The sequence below is a fragment of the Typopeltis vanoorti genome, chromosome 9 (assembly GCF_054136105.1).
Source record: "Typopeltis vanoorti isolate ZY-2024b chromosome 9, IOZ_Tvanoo_1.0, whole genome shotgun sequence".
NCBI classification, from domain to species: Eukaryota; Metazoa; Arthropoda; class Arachnida; order Uropygi; family Thelyphonidae; genus Typopeltis; species Typopeltis vanoorti.
The window spans coordinates 138,104,108-138,129,541 of NC_143557.1; the positions used below are offsets into that span (position 1 = coordinate 138,104,108).

Consider the following 25,434-nt stretch of genomic DNA (forward strand, 5'->3'; position numbering starts at 1 on the left):
GGAAAATCCTTGAGAAATATTCGTTAACGATGAAAACTAAAATGCCAATCATCCTCACATTGCAAACCTTGTATTGATGATACATTCCAAGCGCTGAGATCTTCCACCACTTATGCCTTAAACACTGATCTCCTTGTCATTCTACAATAGAATGTTAAAAACTTTTCCATCTTCACTGCTTCCAAAACGCGGTTTTGTATTATTTCTAATAATAAACATCATACTTTCGTGAATTATTAATAATATCGAGATGTCCAGACTTTTTGGCTTGAAGTTTAAGATTGTTGCTTTTATTATTATTATTGCTATTGCATTAATCATGAAAGCTGCCACTTTTCCTAAATCACAACCGTAACACACACTAAATACTTTGGTTTATACATTGACAATCACTTTAAATGGGATAAACACATGGAATACTTTCATAACAAACTATGCAGTATTGCTGCAAACATCATATCTTTGTCCCCAGGAGGGACAAAGATATAATGCCGACCAAAGTAACAAAACTCATGCATCATGGAATTTATGAAGCAATATTAAGGTACGGCATAACTGTCTATGCAAACTAGCAAACAGTTACTTATCAAATTTAGAAAAACTTCATCGAAGAATCGTTTCAACGGTGTTTTGGAGACCCAATACACACCACGAAATAACCGAACCCCTAAAAACACAACACAGAATCCTGAGTATAAATAATCTAAGACACTACGTACTATTACTATGGCACCATTTCAATAACGCTTACCATAATAACAAAGAAATATATCGCATAACCACAGACCAAACACAACTCTCTACACAACTAGACGCTATATTAATTTGTATGGAGGGGCCAGGAGGGACCATCTTATACCCACACTACTCAACAACTTCTCATATAATGTAAATCATCTGAGCAATTACAAAACATGAAAACACAAACTGTCGAAATTGTTTTACAGCATGCTTAGTACTGCAAAGGTTTCCATACGTGTCTCAAAATAGGTAATCGTTAATCGCACTAAAGTCTTGAATTTTAAATGCAAGACCTTAGCTTCAAAGTCAGTGGGATTACTCAGCCTCCATCCATTTACTGCTAAATATTAGCACCCAACTCATTTTCATAAATACAGTCTGTCAAAAAATGCATACACGCTTTAACAGATATCATCTGTGGACGTTTTTCGAAGTTGGATCGAATTATGTTAGCGATGTGTAGTATGATGTTCTCTCAAAAGATGTCGTTACTCACATGAATACTAGCATCAACACGTGATCGGTAGAACAGTCAAACAAAATGGCCGAGGCACGATTGTCATTCAAGGAATGCAAAGAGCATTTTAAAGTGGCATTTCAAATTTGAGAATGTTGGTGAAGTTCATCGACTATGAAGGCGTGAGTTTGCAACACAATCTCTAAGCCTGATAATTGCACGTATTCGTTTGTGTTTACTCAAGAAAATCCGAGCGTTCATGTGGACAAGTCAGTAAATTTACCAGGGCTCAATGTCTGGTGTGGATTGTCATCTAGGGGGTTTAATAGGATCATTCTTGAAGGTACTCTTACTGGTCGACCTAGACATGATATTTGCATCTATTTTACTTGCATTCATGCACTTTATGGGAATGATCAATTTCCCTTCCAACCAGATGGCACACCACCACCACCACACTACCATTGAGACTCGAGAGCTTACCTCTATGAGAGTTTGCAGAAACAATGGATAGGACTAAGAGGTGCAGTTGAGGTCCCCACATTCTTATAACACCTTTGGTCTTCTACCTATGGGGACTCTAAAGGATATAGTGTATCGTAGAAAACCAGCTACACTGGTGGCCCTTCTGAAAGAAATTGAAACGGCGTGCGCAGCAATCCCAGTGCACATTTTGGCCAGCGTTGCCCAAGCAGTAGTTCGCCGTAATAATAAGTGTCTGGACGTTAACGGCAGCCACTTTGAGTACCTCGTAATTGAAGTCAAAGGTAACTTGTATTCATCCCTTGATGTCTGTATTAATTTTATACACGGTTTTTTTTTGCTAAAGTGTATACATTTTTTTGAAGGGCTCTGTGTATTATTTCCATTCCTTTGGGTTATCCTATGCATATGACACACACACACACACACACACACACACACACACACACACACACACACACACACACACACACACACACACACACACACACACACACACACACACACACACACACACACACACACACACACACACACAAAAATATTCTTAATTCCTCAAATAAAGTTCATAATCTTTTATAAACCTTATTTGAAATGAACAAAAAAAAACACGATTTATTGCAAAAAACATAATTAAATTAATACTAGTATTAAAATTACTAAATGCAATGTAATAATATCATTATGTAATATATGAATATTACTATGTATTACACTTTCTTAAACTTTGAAAAAAAAATGCGAACTGCAACATGTAATAATATTATTTATCTTCGGTACCTATAAATTATATAATTGCAAATTATTATTGCTATTATTAATAATAATACACGAATGATTATTTTATACAATTACATATTATACAAATTATATGGATATTATTTAAAATTGTACGGAACAACATTCAATAAAATTTAATATTGTTGTCTAAACTGTACAGGGTATATGCATGTCATTTAGTTGAGATAAGTTGTAGGTGTTGGAGACGGAGAACTGTGGAGCAGGTGCCCTCCCTCGATGAGTCTTTGGACTCCCTGGAGGTATCACATAATAATAATAATAAAATAATAATAATAATAATAATAATAATAAAGTGTGTATTATTATTAAAAAATATCATAAAAAATGAGCTGATTCCTTTTGTTCCTGGATGGGGAGTAGGCGTTTTCGTCCTATCTAAATTTTGGACACTGAGGGGACAGTTCAATCTCTACCGATAACCAATCAGAGATAGTGGGCCCAAAACTATCAATAATTATACATGGCGTCTGGTGAAGAGAGGCAACTCTCAAGTGTCACCATTTTGTGGTCCCTAATTCTAACACACTATGTTTACTGTCGGAAAATAGTGTAGGTTCTAGGGTCGATTTTCTTGAGTTTACGGGAGGAGAAACCCAGGTTTTCAGGAGAAAAACCTCCCCGATTACCCGTGCTAGAGATCGTCTATCTCGGGGGCTGGTAGAAAAAAGGCTTCGTAAAAGTTCTGTAATAATTTACATCTAATGCATTATTGTAATAACTTCTTTATTCTTTATAGCAGTGTGCTTTTGCTTTCGTAACCTTACTTACTTATTCTATTGCATACTATGCTTATCCACCTTTCGTATTTACTGGTCATATGCTTATGAACACTGGAAAATTTATTTGTTAAGACTGCACCACCAGTATTTCTATATCGACATAAAACTCAGTAAAAAGTCCAGTAGATCTCTCTCTCTCTCTCTCTCTCTCTCTCTCTCTATCCACTATCCATCCATCCATCTATCTATCTGTAAAATAAAAGATTAGGCGCCACTCAATTGACATATAATTAAAACACGTTTATTTACATTAACAACAAAGTACATTAATTAAACGATAGGGAAGTTACTCTCTCTACCTATCCGCTAGGCTTTTAGCATAAAGAAACAAACTTTCCCTTTTCAATATTAAATGACTATACAATATATTTACTCAATTACCTCTCTGCTTATTAAATGAAATTATTGAAACTCTAATTTACTCACAAAGAGGTTAGCTAGCTATGCCAAGTTAGCTCCCAAGTTACATTTCAATTAATAACAAATCAGAGGACTGTCTTATAGATACGTCTTATTACTATTTCTTATCAGTCCATCTATAATGTATCTCCTGGATTACAAAAGGAATCTACACTAAAAGATGGAACAAACTTACAGAGGCTCTGTGTCGCACACTCATCCAAAGGTCCTGCACTCAAGTCCCTATGCTTTTCCTTTCATCTCGGGCTTTAGACTTCCGTCTGGAGAGTCTTGCTTCAGGGGGCGATTCGTCGGGATTTTGACGAACTTGGGACTGCAATTTTTCCGGTACGCGAAAAGCTCAAGTAAGAGGTTTCAGCATATGGGCTTGAAGATCGCTCTGTGGCTTTTGGCTTCGGTTGACCTCCCGTGGCAAAAGGACATCCGACCAACACTTGGCTCGAGAATTTACATCGGCTGTTCTCTCGTCATTCCCATTCTTCTCTTCTGGCATAGGTTCGCCATAACGTCCGGTCCTCTGGATCCTATTTCTGGAACTTCTGCCTCTAACTGCGGAATCCGATAACTCTGACTGCTGATGACTCTGACTGCCGATTGCCTCTGTTACTAACTGCCCCTCGATGTTCGGCTCAGTCCCTTTTATTTCGCGTTCTCCAGGACCTTGCATCAAGGGTTGTAACCATCGAAGAATTCGGCACGACTCCTTGATCTTCTGTTAAGACCGACCCATTCTTTCTTCTCCTCCTTTAATCCTATCTTGTTGGGCAGCAGAAACTTGTCTGAACGTTGCTGAGTGTTTATACGCAGAGCTCGCAACCAACTTTCTCATACACTTAAATCGTAAACAACTTTCTTGTGGCCTTATACATAGCTAGTATACAAAGTTCCAGTGGCAAAGCATTGCCTTTGTTTTTTACATTCTAAAAGTTTGATTAAAGCAGTAAGTACAGTCAATTCCCATAGGGTTATTTACAGTAATATTTAGCATAAAACATATAGAGACAAACAAGGTTATTTTTGTAACATTCTCATGGGACTTGACCTCTGTAAAAATCGATGTAAAGCGTTTTGGTACTTCCAAGCTACATCGAGTTTTACAGTTCCTCTAGTCGTCGACTAGAATTGAACTTACGACTCTCTTTCTTCGGCTGATCTGGCGTCATGGACGGCACTTCCACTTCCACTGAGCTGTCAGTAATTTTATTTTTATACTGTATCTTTGTAATGATAGAAAAACGTAAAAATAATATTTTAATTGTATATATGAAAGTATACTGTATAATCATAAATTTTGATACTGATTGAAAAAAAAAATATTGGAAAAACAGGAAGATGGTTTCAGACAACCAGAGGCACAAGATAGGAGGAGGCAAAATCTGTGGAAAAGAACAACGAATGTAATTAAGAAAAATATGAGGAGAATTCAGTTTGAGGTATAAGATTTACAGATGATCCAGTAATTATTCAAGAAGATGAAGAAGAAGTAGAAAAGCAGTGCTGAAGTTAAATTAGATATAGCTTGATAATGAGCACTGAAAAAACTAAAAGAATGGTATTTGGAGAGTAGAGGATGAAGAAATGATTAAAGGTCGATGAACATGAGGTGAGAAGAGGTTACAAACTTCACATACCTAGCGAGAAAAATGACTGACGATTTAGAGTGCAAAAAGGAGATAAAATCTCGGATAACAGAAGTGAAAGTAAGCCTACAAGCAATGGATAAGATATGGAAAAGGAAAGCCCGAGCCTTGACAAAAGATTCCACGAATGGGATGGACGCAAAATGTAACGAAACAAAGAACTCTTATAGAAACGTAAATTGGAAAGAGAATCTAAAGCAGAAAATAATTAGAAGGGAACAACCTTTTTTTGAGCATACCTGGATGATGGATAATAGCAGAAAGACCAAAATCTTATTTATTTTTTTATTTTTTGGTATAATGAACGGTAAACGTTTCAGCCGCGTATGGAATTGCTAACTTCGACTTCAATTGAAAAAAGTTCATATAAAGATTCATTTCCTCAGGAGTTTCGAACTAAGGTCTTTTGTTGTTCTAACTGTGCTACGATGACGCATCGTTATTTAAGTAATAGTTAAACAAATGACTAAAGAAATTTGGTTTTTGTTTAAATGTAATCATACGGAATTTTAAATAGAAAATTAACTCTTACAAAAACTGCATACAATATTATAAATGCAAAGGATTAATGATTAATCAAAGACATAGAGAAAACAGATTGGAGGATTAAAAAAAATAAGTGGCTATAAAATTTACGAAAATGACAATATGTGAAATATTACTAAAATGCTCTTTTTATACTGATTAAAAAATGTTAGTTTTAAATTAATACATTAAAAATTGCATTAAATAAATGGCAAAGGAAAACTTAAAAGCATTTTTAAACACCTTTATTATTATTATTTATTTATTTATTTTTTTTTATTATTATTCGTAGTAACCGGATTTTTTCTGTAAATAAATCCGCACGCAGACAGAAAAAATTTTAGGATTATTATTATTTATTTATTTTATTCTATTATATTTTTTACATTTCTCTAGTTCGATTAACATAAAAAAAATGAAAACAAGGAAGTAATTAAAATTGTTTTGCAAATGACGAAATAACTAAGGAACGAAGGTGGCGAATATAAATAGTGCAGCGCCATCTTTTTTTTTTTTTTTTCTCTTCTTCTTTTTTTAATTTTATTGTTGACGACTTCCAGCAAATGCATCGAATGCAGGAAGTAGGATTACTGTGGAGAATGTAACTTTGTTGCTAGCCTTGAAGTAAAGGTCGTGTTGCGACATAGTGGCTTCCATGGAATTGAGGGCTTGGTTTTGGTAAATGTAGCTGCATATAAATTACTATCATGTTACAAACTGACCTCCATATAATTATTGTAATAAGCCAGAAAAACAGCTGGCCTACGTTACGTCAGTTTCTGTTTTTATTGGTACAGATGCGCTATCCAAGGAAGTCGCGAACAAGTTGTTTTTAAAAAAAAATATGACAGCTGCTTTCGTTATTTTCTTTTAAAGAATATATACATATATTTAAATAATATTATTTTTAGAGCTTCTTGAACTACTACAACTTAGATAAAGTGTTTATTGATTGCTTCTGGTTTTTGAGTTTCAGATAATAATGCCTAGTTATCGATTGATATTTCCTGGTTTCTAAATTTATACTAATACGAGTATGTTTATTTTCTTCATATCATACCATGCAACAGCCAATCTTTTTTCGTTATACTTGTCACATGTTTTTCTATCCAATCATATGCCTTATTTGTTAGGCAAAGTAACTCCATTTTAAATTATTCATTTAAAATTTACTTTTAAATACGGTTAACGTATATAATATATGTTTTATATGTACTGAGCATATTTATGGATAAATAATATTTAATATACATCGAAAAAATCATTATTTAAAAGAATCTAAAGCTTATATAGAATTCAAATAAAACTTATATTCTTAGAACCTCGCGTATTGGTAAACGAACTTCCTAGTATTTCTCGAAAGTCATGATCTGTGAAGATCGTGTTTCCTTATGTAAGCTTTAAAAATTCATTTCTGTTATACATAATTACATAACATGTATTATTTAATATGTTACTTAAAACTGAAAATTGAAACTTTTAAATAGTTTCAAATATTTTATAAAATTTCAAAAATATGCGATACACCTTTAATTCTTTAATATCATAATATTACAACAATTTTATGAAATTTTTTTAAGATGTGGATATGGTAGTGATGCTGTCATTGTGTCAATGGAAGCTCGCATTGCACTGGAACTAACACAGTTCGTGACCTACTATCTCCCCCTCTGTATGAAATATGCAGAGGTCTAATGGCTGGCAGGTCCCATCCGCAATGAGGACCAGTGGTGGTTGAATGGTTTTTTAGGGAGGTAGGTCGCTGCGCTGTGTCCAAGTAAGTTCCCGAAACTCCTTTTTCCTCGTTTTTAGAATAATCACATATAACAAACTAACTTTTTGCTGGTAGACGCTTACTCTAAGCTGTCTACGGGATTTGCTAGTAGACTCCCAGTCTACAGGATTACCCGGGAAATTGCTATTTTCTCTCAGTCCAAACTATGGACTCTCCATACGATGAACTTGATTTCAAGCAGCTATTGGCAATCTTTAAGCATGTAGGAGGTCAACTACAAAGGAAATGGCCAGGAAAGGTGGCAATCCACCAAATAGAAGAGGTTGAAATAGAGGACTGTCAATCCCCTGATCCTCTCCCCAGCACTTCTCAGGATAACACTAGAGAGATTATGTCACCGGTTAACGACCAGCCCATAGTGGACCCAGATAACTCTACAGACTGTCAGGTTGCCAGCAGAAAGAAGCGTAAGAGGGGTTCGCCAGCAGCAGATCCTGAAATAATACATCAACCCTTGGAAAAAAACAACTCCAATGGACTTAACAGCACAACCTGATGAAAGAATAGAGACTGACTCCAGGGCACAACCCAAAGAGAGGATTCCACCTGTAATTTTAAGAACAAAAGAAAAATGGTCTTCTATTACAGCGACGATGAAGAACGCAAACATCAAATTTACATCAGCCAAGAGTACAGATGAAGGAATCCAGATTCAACCAGAAGGAATTTCGGACTACCGCCAGCTCACCAGACTTATGGATGAAACTAAAAGTCTCATATCATACGTTTCAGCCTAAAAGCGAAAAAAATTTAAAGGTGGTAATCAGAGGGCTGGCTGAGACCATACCAGCAGAAGAAATAGCTACTGACCTCAGATCACAAGGCCTTGAGCCGATTAAGATATCGCGCATGTACCGAGCAGACAAACGCCCCATGCCTCTAGTCTTGGTCGAGATCAGTAAAGTCCACAGAGAAATTTACGACCTTAAAATAGTTTGCAGCTTAATCATCAAGACCGAACTTCTCAGAAGAAAGGCTTCAGCTGTCAATGCTATTGCTGCCAAAAGTATGGGCATGCGCAGAAACTCTGTAGGGCGGAATACAAATGTGTGAAGTGCGGAAATGATCATCCCTTGCACACATGTGCCAAACCAAGAACCACTCCTGCTAAGTGTGCCAATTGTGGCCGCCCACATCCAGCTAATTACAAGGGCTGTTCACTCCACCCATCTAACCTGACAAGGACTAGGGGGGGGTAGTAACCCCGCCCACTCAGAAGCGAGTCACACACCTTAAATCGGAAATTAAAGTGCGGAATACTACACCTGATAAATCATATACCTCTAGTTTCCTCATGCAACAAACCGGCAGAATCCACACCAAGCAGCCAAAACTGCTGCAATGCTTGCTGCCACTTTGGGAGAAATGCTATCAGCTTTTAGCAAATCAAATCCAAACCAGGATGACACAAATAGATTTCTTAAAAATACCCAAGTCATATTCTCGTTGATTAATGGATAATTCGGCCATCATAATAAATTCTATACAGGTTGCATTTTGGAATGCTAATGGACTCAGCAACAACATTCTAGAACTCCATGAATTTGTTACTCACTACAAAATTGATATCATGTTAGTTAATGAGACCCATCTGCGGCCATGTGATAATTCCAAACTAAGAAATTACTCGTTAATTAGAAACGACAGACCTAATGCCAGAGGTGGAGGTATGCAATCTTTATCAAAAAAAACATCCGCTATAATGAGATAAAAAAGATTCCTACAACTAATCTTTTTTAAGTTGCCTGCATTAATGGCATAGAAAATTACACCATTAATGCAGGCAACTTAAAAATATATTCTCTTTATAACCCTCCAGGCGGAACTCTGTTATCCTCTGATCTTTCTCAGTTGCTTGACACTACTGAAGCAACAATAGTAGCAGGTGATCTAAACTCAAAACACCCCTTATGGAATTGCAGGTGTACCAATTACAACGGAAAAATCCTTTCCAATTTTGCTAAGTTGAGAAATATTATCATCGCAGGCCCGATTGAACCAATGCACTATGGATCACATGGCAGGCCAGATGTATTAGATATAGCCATATTCAAAAACACATCTCATAAATTCCAGCTGCAAGTAGTTAACGACCTCAGTTCGGACTACAGCCCGGTACTTCTAAAACTGGGTGAGGATCCGGAACTTATTCCCAGTCAGTCATTTACTAATTTCATAAAATTCAAGGCTACAATCAACACTATCATGGATTCAGTGCAGAATATCTCCACTTGTGAAGAAATTGACGCAGCAGTCAACAACCTGGAAAGAAAAATTCAATCTAGCTTAACTGCAGCCTCTTCTATCTCCACTCCAGCTCAAATAAACCAATTTCCAGAAGAAATCCTTGCTCTAATCAAAAACAAAAATAAAATCAAGCGTCGCTTTCATAACACGCTGTCTCCTCAAGATCGCCAAGAGCTGAACAGATCATCAAACTTACTTCGCTGTGCACTAAAAGATCACAGAAATTTGCAATGGGAAAGAAAACTTTGTTCCCTGAAAACTGAAGATAATTCCTTGTGGAAGTTGGCAAAGGCTATCCGTACGGACCGTTCCAACATCCACTCCATTCACTGAGAAAGAGGTATAGTTTATAGGGACGATGAAAAAAGCAGAAGCCCTTGCTGAAGCTCTTCAACTTCAGTGCAGTCCTAATTATGCGCATGGAGATTTGGTCTTCATAAAGAAAATTCACCGTCGAGTCCGTACTGCGCTCCACCAGCCTAACAACTGCGAAAATATCTGTCCCACTTCACCTAAAGAGGTCCTCAATCATTAGGAAGCTCAACAACAAAAAAGCCCCTCGCCCAGATGAAATTAACAACAAAACAATCAAAGCCCCTCCGCACAAAGCTCTCATGCAATGCTCAGACTAAACTATTTTCCAACCCGATGGAAACAAGCAGATATAGTTCTCATTCATAAGCCGGGAAAAGCACCTCAGTTGCCGCAAAATTACAGACCCATCAGTCTCCTTTCATGCTTGGGAAAAATTGCAGAAAAAATCGTCCTCAATCGACTTCAGGATGTGGTGAATGATAACAACACAGTACCGAAGGAGCAGTTTGGGTTTAGAACCGGACATAGTACTACACATAAAGTTCACAGACTGGTTGAATTCATCACTACTGGATTCAATTGGAGACAACATACAGGTGCTGTTTTTCTGGATGTAGCAAAAGCCTTTGACAAGGTTTGGCACAAAGGCCTCATCTATAAATTATTTATGGCCAACGTTCCGCTCCACCTTATCAAACTTATCGATTCCTTTCTAAAAAACCGGAAATTTCAGGTCAAGTTGAGAGGACTCAAATCCTCTTTGAAAAGAATCACTGCAGGTGTTCCTCAAGGCTCGTTGCTCTCCCCCACTGCTTTTTAACATCTTCGTTGCTGACGCTCCTATCACGACGTCAACCACCACAGCTTGCTATGTGGATGACATGGCAATTTTGAGTAGATCTCTCAGGCCATACTTAGCTACACAGCGCTTGCAGACTGCAGCAGCAAACCTGGAAAGATATCTCAGGAAATGGAGAATATCTGTGAATGCTGACAAAAGTATTGCCATTCTCTTCACAAGAAGGAAGGCATCACAATACGGAGAAGTCAAACTTTTCAACACAACTATTCCATGGAAATCCAGCACCAAGTATTTAGGTATTCAACTAGACAGCCGCCTCAACTTTAACTCTCACATCTCTCATGCCTGCAACAAAGCAAACTCAGCAATTGCTCAACTCTCCTCTACTCAACCGTAAAAGCAAAGTCTGCCCAGAAAACAAATTAAGAATATACAAGGCAATCATCAGACCCATACTGTCCTATGGTTCACCAGCGTGGAGCCACACCTCTCCTAGCAACATCAAAAAATTACAACTAATCCAAACTAAATGCCTCCGAATGATCTTCGATGCCCCGTGGTTTGTAAGGAACACCTTCCTCCATGAAGACGGAAACCTGTCAGACATACCTACATTTCTCCTCCAGATAGCAACCAAGTACTTTACTCAAGCATCACTCCATCCCAACCTACTCATTCGTGAGTTATCAGATTACGATGAAAAAGACAGATGGAAACATAAACGCCCAAAGGCGGCCCTGGTCACTGATTGAAGTCTTTCAACACAGCCCTAAATAGGGAGAGCCAAGTGCTCAAAACTTTCTTCCTTTAAACCGAGAATCATTCATAGTGATGAAGGGATCAATGTCCACGGGACTGATATTCATCGAAACCACATCAGTTAACAGTTTTTAAGGTGTGTGTCTACATCTTATTCAGGTATATTTACTTACTTGGGTAGAGAGAGTTTATGGCGATTTATGGCGATATAGAACATAGAACAGAGTTTGAAATGTAAAGAAATAAAAGATATATAATTATAATACAAGACGATATGAATGCAAAAATCGGAAGAGAGGAATATATTATTGGACTATATGGATTGGGAGTGAGAAATGAAAGAGGAGATATACTGTTGGATTTCTGTAGAAAACGTGATTCAGCAGTTATGAATACTTGGTTTAAGAAACATCCAAGAAGATTCTATACATGGTAAACCCCAGGGGAGGATATAAATAGTAGAAGAAATCAGATAGATTATGTTTTGATAAACAAAAGATATAGAAACATTATTAAAGATGTGACAACATATCCAGGAGCAGAGCGTGATACAGATCATATATTGCTGTCAAGTAAGATGAGAGATCTAAAAAATGCAACTGCAGGGAAACGGAACAAACGTGGAACGGCTGAAGATACCAAGTACGGCGAATGAATTCGAAAAGAAAGTAGAGGAAGAAATGAATGAGAGAAATATACAAAAAAGTGACGATGTAAGTCCAAAATGGATGATTCTGAACGAAATGCTACAGAGTTACATTTAGCCAAAAAAGAAGAGGAAAGAGAGAAAAGAAAGAAACCATGGATGACGGAAAATATTTTGAGGAAAATAACAGAAAGAAGAAAGTTAGTTAACAGTAAAAAAAAGGAGGAAAAAAAGCAGTATAAAGATTTGAGTAGGGAGATACAAAGAGAGATAAGAAGGAAGAGTGGTTAGACGAAATAAGTAGATACAAACAACAAAGGCAGAAAGAATTGACATAAAAGGTGTTCATAAAAACATTAATATGATGACAGGAAAGAGAAACATGCAAAGAACTGGAGCGGTGAAATTCTGTTAGAAAAAGAGAAGATATTACAGAGATGGGAAGAATGTGTAAGTAAACTTTATGAAGAAGAGAAAGAGGAGAAATTCAAATGAAAGAACATCGTGGGAAGAGGCTGTACATCATGAGGGAGGAATTGAATCTAGCAATTCAAAAGATGAAAGAAGGAAAATCCCCAGGAATAGATGGTATACAGAACTTATAAGGAATATTGGTGAAAAGGTATGGAAGTGTTATGGCAAATTATTAACAGAATTTATGAGGGACAGGAATTACCAGAGGAATTTAGAAGATCAATTTTTATCCCCATTCCAAAAAAAAAAAAAAAAAAAGGGAGTTTTAGACTGTAACAATTTTAGAACGATAAGTCTTATAACTGACACAGCAAAAATTCTGGCGCAAATAATTTTAGAGAGAATTAGGAATAAAATAGAAAAAGAAACGAATGAGGAACAGTTTGGATTCAGAACCAACAGAGGAACTAGAGAAGCTATAACTTGTCTGAGAATTATTGGGGAGAAAACACTAAACCATGGAAAGTTGTTTTGGGGATTTCTAGATTTTGAAAAGGTATTTAATACAGTGAGATATAAAAGGCTTTTTGACATTCGAGAAAATATTAATATTGACGCTTATGACTTGGAAATGTTAAAGAGATTATATTGGGCACAAACAGCGTGTATGTGTAAATGGAGAGGAAACAGGAGAATTTCCGGTGGAGAGAGAGAGGAGTTAGACAAGGATGCAAGTTATCATCATTATTGTTTAACCTTTATAGTGAAGATGCTTAGAGAAGCACTTGAGAATGTAGAAGGAATAAAAATAAATGGAAGAATCATTAATAACTTAAGATATGCGGATGATGTAGTGGTGATGGCAGAAAGTGAAAATGGATTACAACAAATTGTTCAAAGAATTGAAAAACTCTTGTAAAGAGTACGGACTAAGCATTAACACAAAGAAGACCAAGATAATGATAATGGGCAGGAAAATAGAAGATAATGTAAAGGAAAGAGTTTAGAAGACGTGAATAGATTTCAATATTTACGCAGCTGGATCTCAGAGAAAGGAACTTCAGAGTTTGACATTAGAAACAGAATAGGCAAAGCTAAATCGGCATTTATGGAAATGAAGAAAATTTTAATAAACAAGAATATTAAAATAGGTGTTAGAGTTGGAATAGTTCAAGCAACAGTTTGGAGTATTGCTAGTTTATGAAAGTGAGCCATGGACACTCAGAAAGAGAGATAAGGAAAGAATTAATGCATTGGAAATGTGGTGTTATAGAAGGATGGAAAATATTAGCTATACAGAGAGAATATCAAATCAAGAATTTTTAAGAAGAGTTGGGATGGAAAAAACACTGCTCAAGAATATTATGCAAAGGAAGACCAGATTTTCCAGGACATCTTCGGAGAGGTTCTTCGGGACACCTGACAAGAACTATATTACAAGGGAAAGTTGAGGGGAAGAGACCAACTAGAGTGTGGTTCAGTGACATCGCGGAATGGACTGGTTTAAGAATGACGGAGGCGACAAACAGAGAGAAATGGAGAAGAGCTGCTCATCTGCTGCAATCCTCTTGCTGGAGGATGCTACCCGATGACGACCACGACGATCTACATCTGCGTTTTTAACATATTACTAGCACTGTTATTTCGAAATTTGTATTTTTCTCTAATTTCAGACCTGAAATAATATTGAATTGTGTTAATCTGTTATATCCTATCAAATTTATTGCGGTAATTTAATTAAAAAAATTAACGTATTTATTTGCTATAGGACTTATGGTCTCTCGTGTATGGAATCTCGTTATGTCGTCACCATTTGGTGGGTGACGCACGTAAGAATAAACCGATTACTGATTATGATCTCTTCTTTTTACAGCGTTCCATTCATTCACCTCGTGTCTTTATTTTATTATTAACATTTTCGTATTTTATTTTAAAGTTTACAAAAGATCGTATAATATACCAGTTGCATACGTGAGTAATTGTTTAAGGTAAAAGAAAGAACCTTTGGATGTGCTTCTCGAAGAGGTCGTGATCATTGATAAAAGTGTGTGGAATGCTCTTCCATAGAACAGGAGTAAGTGGAATATGGAGGTCGGCAAGTAGCTGCTTCTGCTTTTAGAGAAACTCGCCCATTTCTTTTTGAGATTGACCAACACACTTTTTAGCTGAAAAGCTTCCATGAAGGCTTTTTCGCGTTTTAGGCGGAATTTGAACCAAAGTCTTTTCAAACAAAAGACGTCATCGTTACCGACTAAGCTACGGAGTTTCTTCCTGGAAGAAACACCCCATCTTCACACGAGACATGATTATTTGCCTTCAGTTTAAAAACAACTAAATAAAGATTCCTTGAGGCCTAGACGGCAGTTGAATGAATATTTCCACTCAGAGGGGGGTGCTGAGGCTTCGCCAGCGGAAGATTTTGTTGTTAAAATGCAAAAAAGTAAATGAATTAAAAAATCGAAATTAAATATGGCATTTACTGCTGAAAATGTTAACTAATTTCTTTGTATAAGTGATCAATATTGTTTCCAAAATGGCCTTGTAAGCTACTTAAAGACGTTGTACAGATTCGTGTTTAGGTATAATCCATCTGCTCCAGTACATTACCTTCTCTTTTAGAGTTTCGATGCAGCAGAAGATGAGTGTTAGTTGCTCAACATCTGCTTCAAGCCGCTGAATTATCACTTGGCCATAAGTTGGTAACATCAACTAATTTGAGAAGATGGTACATTTACAGTTGAGGCGAATTAAAATTTTAGAGAAGAATCAACCATTTGTTTTTAACCCCGCTTTATTAAAACAGAAATGTGAAACAATGAGAGGGGGAGAGAGAGAGAGAGATGAAATACTTACTCCAGCAGCGATCTTTGCATTGTAGCCCTTCTCTGTAACGTAAGACATATGTTTGTTTCTTTGCACCACCAAAACAATCAGAGAAATGCTCACAGTAAAATACAGAAGGCAGGACAGCGCAGTGTATAAGAGTTCCTGGAGGAAATAAAAAAAAAAAAAGAAGATTTATTAGATTCCTACTGAATGTACACAGAAATTGGTTATCATACTTGGTTACTATAACATAATGGATACTTCATTGGCAACATAAGTCTAAGATAAAATATAAAGTAGACTAAATCCAAAGAGTAGAGCTTCAAAAAGATGCATCGCATAGATAATATGCATCATACTAATTGCTGTAACGCGAGTGCAGCATTTGTGACTCTGCCTTCCCATTTGCAGACTCGATTCAAATCTCATCACTGGCATGGATATATACGAAAGTGGTATAGATGATTAGCAGAAGACTGCTTTCATCCTAATGAAAAAATCGCCATCTTCTTTGTTGGATCTAAGTGGTTTGAAATGAATTTCCACCTTTGATCTCTAGAATTGAGTTTCTCGATTATTTAACCCACTCTACTAAGGCGCTATAGGTTTATAACCTTTCGTGGGATTGAAATTCTAAGCTGCCGTCCATCCGATAACAATCTGTCATTCTCGCTTCTCCTTACAGTAGCTTAAACCTAAAAAAAGGTGGATGACTGGAAACTGCTACTTTGGAGCGACGAATCTTTCGCTACGCTTCGGGTTAGGGAACGAGAAACTGAATCCGCGGAAACCCAACGAACGAAGAAGCGGGATTGCACTGGCTCAGCTTGGTGACGAACACCATGTTGGTGTGGAAGTTTTTGGTATGAAATGTATCCACTAGTTTGGTCGAATGTTTTCCTCGAAGAATGAAGTCTGCTGTGATTTCGTTTGAGGAAACAAGGAACCTTCAGTAGATTGGCTATTCCAGAGCTCTGATCTAAACACAAAGAATAAGAATCATGACCGAGGACTTGCTGGTATGACCAGTGACACCAAATAGCCTTTCTTTGCAGGATTCTCTTTTACATTATAAATTTTCGCTCTTGTTAGAAGTACGTAGAAAGATTCTCAAGGACTAATTTCTGTAATACAGAAACAGCAAGAAATAACATTTCCAAAAGCCGAAAATGTTATGTTCCAGGCCGCTGGTGTTTCAAGACCAATTTCGCATTCTTAGATGTGAGGGAATCGCTATCAAACAAATGGACAGCCGCTGCTCAGGATGTTGATACAAGTAGTTGCGTCAGTGAAGTCATGCGAAGAAATAAAAGAGATATTTCTAAAGCTTGTTACAACATTCAATATTTAATCAGTATAAAGTTCTAATGCGTTTCGAGGGTAGTGAGAATAGAAGGTCCGTATTGCAGACCCTACTTTGCCAAAGCCTTCGTACTCCAGAAACAACAGACTGGTCGGTAATGAGATCCCTCTCTTATGAAAGTCCCTTTTAGGTGGTCCGATTTCTCCCTTTCCACTTATTCGGGACCTTTCCAGTTGCTGTACTTTCATTGAACAACCAACTAAGTTAACTCCTTATCTCATTTAAAACACGATGTGCGACCTTTCGTTCCATCCTATTTCTTAACTGATATCGCAGACACTTTCCACATACCAAACACATTCTTTTGCTTCCAATGCTGTCATCATCTTCTTCTTCTTGTATACTCGCTCCCGATTCCAACATATTCTCTCTAACATGAAACACGCTCACAAATTGGTGATAAAATGTTTCTTCTGTTGTATTCGCGTTGTTCATCTTCTTAGTGATTCTTGTGTAAGTCACTCTTTCTTTTACTGGATTACACAAGGATTGAGTCTCCGTAGCTCAGTCGGTATAGACGAAGCCCTTTGGTCGGAAACACCTCGGTTCGATTCTCGTCAGTGACGTGAGGAACCTTGATCTGGTCTCTTTCGACTAAAGGTGAGTTAGCCGGTCTCAGTGGGTTTTTCTCGCGGAAATTCGGGTTCCCCCCCCCAGAACAGGCAAACTGTCCCCGTGAACACACACGAATCTACAATCATAAAATACATACTTAGAAGGGCACAACCTCAACCTTCTCCCTTAGGGAACCGATGGGGAAAATTAGAAGGGGGGGGGGAAGAACCGCAACAACGAACATTACTCAAGGATTCCACCGTTACACTCCTTTCATATTCTAATTTGCTCTTTCTTACTAGACGTGTCCCTTTCCCAGCCTGTCCTTTTTATATTTACGTTGCTGACCCGCTTCCTGTCGCTTCCAGTAATGCATTTTGTTGTTATAAGGTTCCCGCCGAATTTCATTAATCATCTCTTTGCATTCACTCTGTTCACCCTCCTAAATCTCGTATCCGTGGGCAGTTTTTCAAGCACTAGGAATTTCCTTTCCAACAAGTACCTCATGCCATCGAATGTTATCAAGTTGTTTCCTGAGTCTCTCATAGTTTCCTGCTCTGTCCTAATTGTAACAGACATGCGCCTCCCTCTTCCCCCAATTCCACGCCATCACTCCCTTATCAAAGGCGGCACGGAAATTCCATTCACTATCACATTTTGCGATATATTCACTAAGCCTGATACACGAGATCGTAGTATTCCCTTCCATGCATACTGGGTTCAATGGGAGGTTTCAGCGCCGAAGAAACCTATTTTTCCTTCTGTCTCACGTGATCTAAATCAATGCTTCTGCAATAAAAATTTCTCATCGTTGTATTTCAATGTTGCATCTTTTACCTTCACTTCATTCCGTATAAAGCAAATAGAAACAAGTCATCTGCCCATTAATGCGAGCATTACTGACTGCATTGTTAGGACCTCCTTGAAATCTGTAGACAGATGAAGATGCGAAAAGTAATCCTTCACAGAAAGCGCGGATTTATAGCTGCATAGAACTGTTACGTGCTTCCGAATGGTGATCTGCCATTGAAGATTCAACACTCAGGTAATAACAATACTGAAAACTTGTGCAAAATAATATAGGGTGGCCATAAAATAACTTCCCTTCTTTGCAGGCATCTGTAAACCAATAAACAGAATGAGACCAAATTTTATATTGAGACTTTTGAAGGCATGGAGAGGTGAATTCCGCGAAAAAAAGATTTAGTACCAAAAGTCGCCTATAGAGGAAATTTTGGCGCTGGCGGAGCCATAAACAAGGCGGATAATTACATTAGAGGCAGATAGAACGGAATAATAACATTTCGAACAGACACAGAAATTAATATAGTGATTGAACTCACAGGAAATAATGTTTTATTCATCAGAATCAGGGTCTCCTGGACCACATACACGATTTTCAATGTGCTGACCTTTCTTGTGTACAACAAATTGCATCCAGTGTGCAACATGCTCTACAGCTCAGCATAAGGAGTCAGATTGGATGTTCATAACAGCCCGTTTAAAATTCGCATAGTCCTTTTTACCTGCCTTTACTGCAAATATTTGACAGCTTTCGGCTCCACCAGCGCCAAAATTTCCCCTGTCGGCAACTTTTGGTACTAAATCTTTTTTTCGTGGAAATCATCTCCTCATGCCTTCAAAAGTCTCAATATAAAATTTGGTCTCATTTCGTTTATTGGTTTTAGCTACAGATGCCTCCAAAGAGGAAAATTATTTTATGGCCGCCCTGTATATACGTAAACACCACCCACCCACAAAGATATATTAATGTCATGCGACTACTTACGAACAATGATTTGGCTAGTATAGATGAGGTAGAGTCTTGCGCTATCGAAGAAACCAACATCAGAAAAGTGGTCAACATGCATCCGTACGATACCAGGAAGAAGGCCGCATCCACATGAAGCAAAGCTACTCCAATACTTTTTCCTGATGCGTCTGTTACACTGGAATAGTGTACAATGAGGGCCAAGCAGATGACGTTCAGAATCTACGGAATAATAAAAGAGCAGGCTTTCATTTGGAGGTAGTTTGAAAAGCAAAGTTTCTAAACATAAAAACGAAATCCTGGGTTTTAAATTTAAGTATTTTTTTCTCTTAACGAAAAATAACTTAAATATTAATGAATTTTACAAGCGACGAATTTTAAAATGAGATATAAAGTAGAACATTTATTTATGCGCGCTAAATAACGAATAAAAAAATCAAGGTAGATTATATTGTTCTATCGTTTATAACCCTTTCTCCGCTTTAATTGTTTTAGGTGCGTTTCGCAGTATTATGTATGCTGCTTTCACATTTTTTTTGCGTACACCGCAGTTCATTTTGACTGGACGAATTTTAATGAAATTTAGTTATATCTGCAATTTGTGGAGTCATCTCAAGTTTTATACCTCTTTTGGATAGCACAGGGTGGTCCGCTATCACATTTTCAAGCACTAAGGAGGCAGTGCTTGAAAATGTGATAGTGGAGGAAAACGACTTTATCCACCATCCGATTATATCCGATGAGGCTCTAGCTAAGGTCCCCCCAAAATTAGGGCCAATTTAAGGGCCCCAAACAATGAGGGGAAGGGCCTAGGAGCACTCTAGTGCCTCGGGAAAAGTGTATGGGGGTTACCTGAAGGAAAAGGTGTATGTGAACAACCCACCCGACAATCCAACAGCTGAAGGAAAACATTTGTGCAGAAATGAGGGCGCTGCAGTCAGAAACATTAACAGTTGTCATCGAACAGGACCCATCTTTGTGAAGCCGAAAATGGAAAGCGTTTACGTGATGTGGTTTTTTATGACTAATAAAGATCTCCAAATTCTGTGTTTCATCATAACAAAAAAAAAAAAAAGATAATAAAATAATTAATAAAGAAAAGTTATTAAATGTCTCAACCCTTCCTGACTTACGGGCCACCCCGTGTACGTTTCGTTTATTTGTTATTTGTAACATGACTCTAACCCTGTTGACATTTGATTAGCTCAAAGAGGCATTCACCTTGATACGAAAATACAACTAACTTATTGTATGGGTCAAGTTTACTCAGACAACAACCACCTTTCGTCGAAAAAAAAAAAAAAATCCCACTTGAATTTCATTATTGATTCCTCTGAATGGAATCTGGTTCAGGTTAGAGCTAGAAATCGTCATTAATTGTCCCAAGCGAGTGTTGAAGTTATATGAGAGATATTTTTAAAATTAATTATTTGAATTTTGTTATTTCGCAAAATAAAATCAGCTTTAGATCATAAATCTGGTAAAAATCGGATGAATTGGATGTTTCATCTGCAATCGGTGGAGCATCGACAACAGCAAATCAATAAGCAACGACGTGGAGCAATTCATGATTGGCTAGAGTGCTAACATGAATCCAATTCGATTCAAAAGACTTGAAGAATCGAAACCAAACTCCAATAAAGAGTTCCTTTTATGAGGACTCAAAAACTTCATTACGACAATCTATTTGCATTTTAATATTGCGTTGAATGTTTCGTTGAGATCCATCGGTTACAGCATGTGCATTTATATTAATCTATTACATTTTATTAATTTCAAAATGAATGCCATTTTTGAATTAATTATGTCCACCCATCCACAATTGAACACGCCCAGTTTATCACATTATAAAGGTACATATAACACCACACCAGCATTACGTAGATGGGTACGTGTTGTACCAACTTCATTGTTCAAGTGGACATCATGAGAAAATATGACGATTTTACGGAGTTCCCAAAGAGCGTGATCCTCGGGGGGGGGGGGAACCGTGCACGCCTCTGTTTTGGATATGTGAGCAACCTACTATTGTCGGTTGCACGCCAAGCAAGTAAAACAACCCCCACAAGCAAAACAGAAGCACAGAAAGTGGATGAAGGGGTGCATTTCCTCTCAAGGGATGTACTAATACAGTATAATGCAATATCAGTTGGTGGAAAACGTTATAATGCAGCAAGAAAGATGTCGGAACGATACCAAAGGCTAACAACGCATCTTCTCCCCATCTTCATCGAAAGCTGCTACTGTGATATTAGCAGACAACTCCTTGAACACTGCAGGAATGGAAACAGATGTGAAAATAGACGTCAAAGCATAGGTAACAAACAGCGCAAGTAGATGGACGTCTCATGCATAGCTTCCGCCATTCCATGGTTCTAGGTCAATGGATGTGGTGTAGAACGAAGCATGCTTTGCTGTTAAGAATGCTCACCACTGATGCCAGTTAACTAACTATAAAACAGTAACCACAAATTATTTGCAAAAATAGTTGTGCATCTTTCATAAGACAGTGTGAAATGTTAGTGAAGCAACTTTCTTCTCCACTAGGTCCATGACTAAATCCTGCAGGTGGAATTAAATTTGTGTGTACAGTGGTATCTGTGTCATATACAACAAGTTCGGTTGGATGTGTTTTTCGTAAGGGAATATCCTAATAACTTCAGAGGTCTTGGAATTTAAATAAGTGATGCCAAGGAAGCAATACGATGAATTTTAGCAGTTGAACCAATAATGGATTGTGCTCCTTGAAGAGTTGGTTTTAGCACCGACTTTTAGAAGCAAGACTTTGAGTATTCAAGCCCATCACTCAGGCAAGACAATGAGATGAGATGAAAGTCGGATAAAAGAATCACTTTTCTATTCTGTCATGTTAGATGATGCATAAAAAGAACAAAGCAGATATTCTTCACTACTGCACTACTCAATGTATGTAGATACAACGCGCCATATTCTGATCTGTTTTTTGAAGGAAGCACTGTCCCAATATCCTTCTTTTAATGAAAATAAAAACACAGATATAACATCGCGCTCAGAATGTTGGCTTCCCCTTAATTATCCAAATGTTGTAAAACTGTTGTACATGGTTTAGAGTGCTAAGATGTGCATTTACGAGCTCCTACGCAACAAGGAAGTTGCTAAAACTCTGACGTACTTAAATCCAAGGTCGTTCATTTCCTACAGATGAGTTTCATTTTTTCTAATTTTTAACGTAAACTAAATTACATTAAAATTTTAACCCAATGAATTTTAGGCCAATAAGAGATAGCGGGATTATTTTTAAATAAATGGCCGAGCCTTTGGTTGTTAAGTAATTTTAATTTTTAGCTTTAAAGAAACATTCTTCTTACCGTTTGGACCGCTTTTAATAATCCGGGAAGTGAGTTCTGCACACCCATATTCCCACTCGCTCTGATGCACTGTTGTGGAGATGCGTCTCTTGATGGGGTGGGGTTCGATGTCAGCTAAAAGGAACAAGAGTCCCGCTATAGGAACAAGGTATTGACTTGACGCACAGCTCCGCACTATCCTTCTGACAATCTTGGGTTAAACATCAAAAGGTTCTTCTTGCGCTGTGAATTAATCTTCTCATTTGACAAATCCAACAGTTCATCTGGATGCAGGAGGAACGCCTACACTGGCCTTGGTTATAATTAGCACTCTCCTTACCGAGAAGCCATAGGCTTTCCTCGGATGAAGGGTCTGCTCTTAAATAGTGCTGGCAGAATTAATGGTGACGTCTAAACCTTCAGCCAATCAACAACTTCTTCCCCTCTCTTTTTCTTGTGATTTAATGCTGGTCAGAGGATAAATACACAGAATAATGTTATCTGACGAATGCCAACACAGGAAACTGAAGCTACGCTTTCAAAAATACGTAAAACGTAGGATTGACATTTCCAAGAAATAATCGGTATCAACACTTCCACCAGGAAGTCCTGAGGAAACACATTTTAGTAGAGATGTGCATTGGATGCAATTATTTAATGATAGACATATTCAGTCTGTTTTTAACGAAATTAGTGGTGTTATCATTTTAAAAATGATCACATCAGAAATTTGAATGTACCGTATTAATTGCTGTAATCTTGCTTTCTCTTATAAATTCAATGCTGTTTATTTTTGTCACATGATGGCTAATGTTATACGTTTATTAATTAATTGCATGTTTTTAAGTGGGAGATACAATGGAATTTCAAGAGAAAACAAGAGGTAAACATTTTAAAATAAATGTCTGTGGCTCCATCTCTTGGACGTTATTGGAAATAGTGTTTTTTTTTTTTTCCTCCTAGGGATTAATAAGAGTATGGCTTTATTACTACTGTATTGCAATCTTTACTTCCCATGAATATTTGTTCTAAAAGACATTGAAAAATTATGAACAAAATTCTTTATTTTCTCTTTATATACAATATATATGGAAATCATGCGAATAACTGTACGTCTCACGTGATGTGAAGTTATATGGTATAAGGCCGACATTTTTTTTAATATAATAATAATAATAATAATAATAATAATTTTTTTTTAAAACATTTTATTATGTCTCAGTATAAATTACATACAATAATAATATTTACAATATTTACAATAAGGTTTATACAGAATTTTTGAATTTAGAATATAATAATAATAATAATAATAATAATAATAATTATTATTATTTTATTTTTATTATTTTTATTTTTTTTATATTTTATAAACGACTTATTTGTTTTTACAATGAAAATGATAAGGTTTACTATCACACAAAGTATCTGCACACACACAATGAAAAGCATATTATCTTTTCTGTACAGTACGAAAATTCGATATACAAAATGCAGAGTACATTTTATAAATATGAATATACATTTTTTTAAACTAGCTAAATATGGATTGGCACCAATGTGCACACAATTCACGATGCAATGCAGTAATGCAGCATACACACACTATTCAATAATAATAATAATAATTTTTTTTTTTTTTTTTTACATTTTATTATGTCTCAATATAAGTTACATACAATAATAATATTTACAGTATTTACAATAAGGATTATACAGAATTTTTTTTTTTTTTTTTTTATGTCTCAGATGAATTGCATACATTGTTGCTGTAGTAATTATATGTATATAATATTTATAACGCATTACAAGTGTGTATAACAGATACTTGCAAGTTAGTAATTTTCTTCCTCGAAGCTTAGCAGAGCTTATCTGAGGAAGATAATAGATGACAGAGGGTGGTGGTTTCATGGTTGTCTTCCTATAGTGGTTCCTATAATTTTTTTTTTATGTCTCAGTATAAATTACATACAATAATAATATTTACAATATTTAAAATAAGGTTTATACAGAATTTTTGAATTTAGAATATAATAATAATAATTTTTTTTTTTTTTTATAAACGACTTATTTGTTTTTGTTTTTACAATGAAAATGATAAGGTTTACTATCACACAGAGTATCTGCACACACACAATGAAAAACATATTATCTTTTCTGTACAGTACGAAAATTTGATATACAAAATGCAGTGTACATTTTATAAATATGAGTATACATTTTTTTTTTAAACTAGCTAAATATGGATTGGCATCAATGTGCACTCAATTCACGATACAATGCAGTAATGCAGCATACACTCACAATTCAATAGTAATAATAATAATACTTTTTTTTTTACATTTCATTATGTCTCAGTATAAGTCACATACAATAATAATATTTACAGTATTTACAATATGGATTATATACATTTTTTTTTTTTTTTTTTTTTATGTCTCAGATGAATTGCATACATAGTTGCTGTAGTAATTATATGTATATAATATTTATAACGCATTACAAGTGTGTATAACAGATACTTGCAAGTTAGTAATTTTCTTCCTCGAAGCTTAGCAGAGCTTATCTGAGGAAGATAATAGATGACAGAGGGTGGTGGTTTTATGGTTGTGTTCCTATAGTGGTCACAAGCCAGGTGTTGATTTTACTGTTTGTTGGTACATGCTTAAGACTTGGACTGCTATTACAGTTTTACTTTTTTTTTTTTTTTTTTTTTTTTGTGAAAATAGGGTTGGATTTAGACATGGTGTGTTTGTTGCTTTGTGTTCT

At 36.5% G+C, this 25,434-nt stretch overlaps 1 protein-coding gene across 1 annotated transcript in view; it reads right to left on the bottom strand.

Annotated features, from left to right (window-relative positions):
* LOC150103604 (uncharacterized) overlaps positions 1-23,024 on the bottom strand; it is a 31,118-nt gene extending 8,094 nt beyond the window's left edge. Inside the window, exons 1-3 of the mRNA XM_090397943.1 lie at positions 22,687-23,024; positions 19,358-19,561; positions 15,678-15,812 (exon numbers count right to left, since the gene is read on the bottom strand). Of these exons, the coding sequence (XP_090254069.1) occupies positions 15,678-15,812; positions 19,358-19,561; positions 22,687-22,734 (387 nt within the window). The 5' untranslated portion in view covers positions 22,735-23,024. The remainder of the gene's footprint in view (positions 1-15,677; positions 15,813-19,357; positions 19,562-22,686) is intronic.
* Between the last annotated feature and the right edge of the window lie 2,410 nt (positions 23,025-25,434).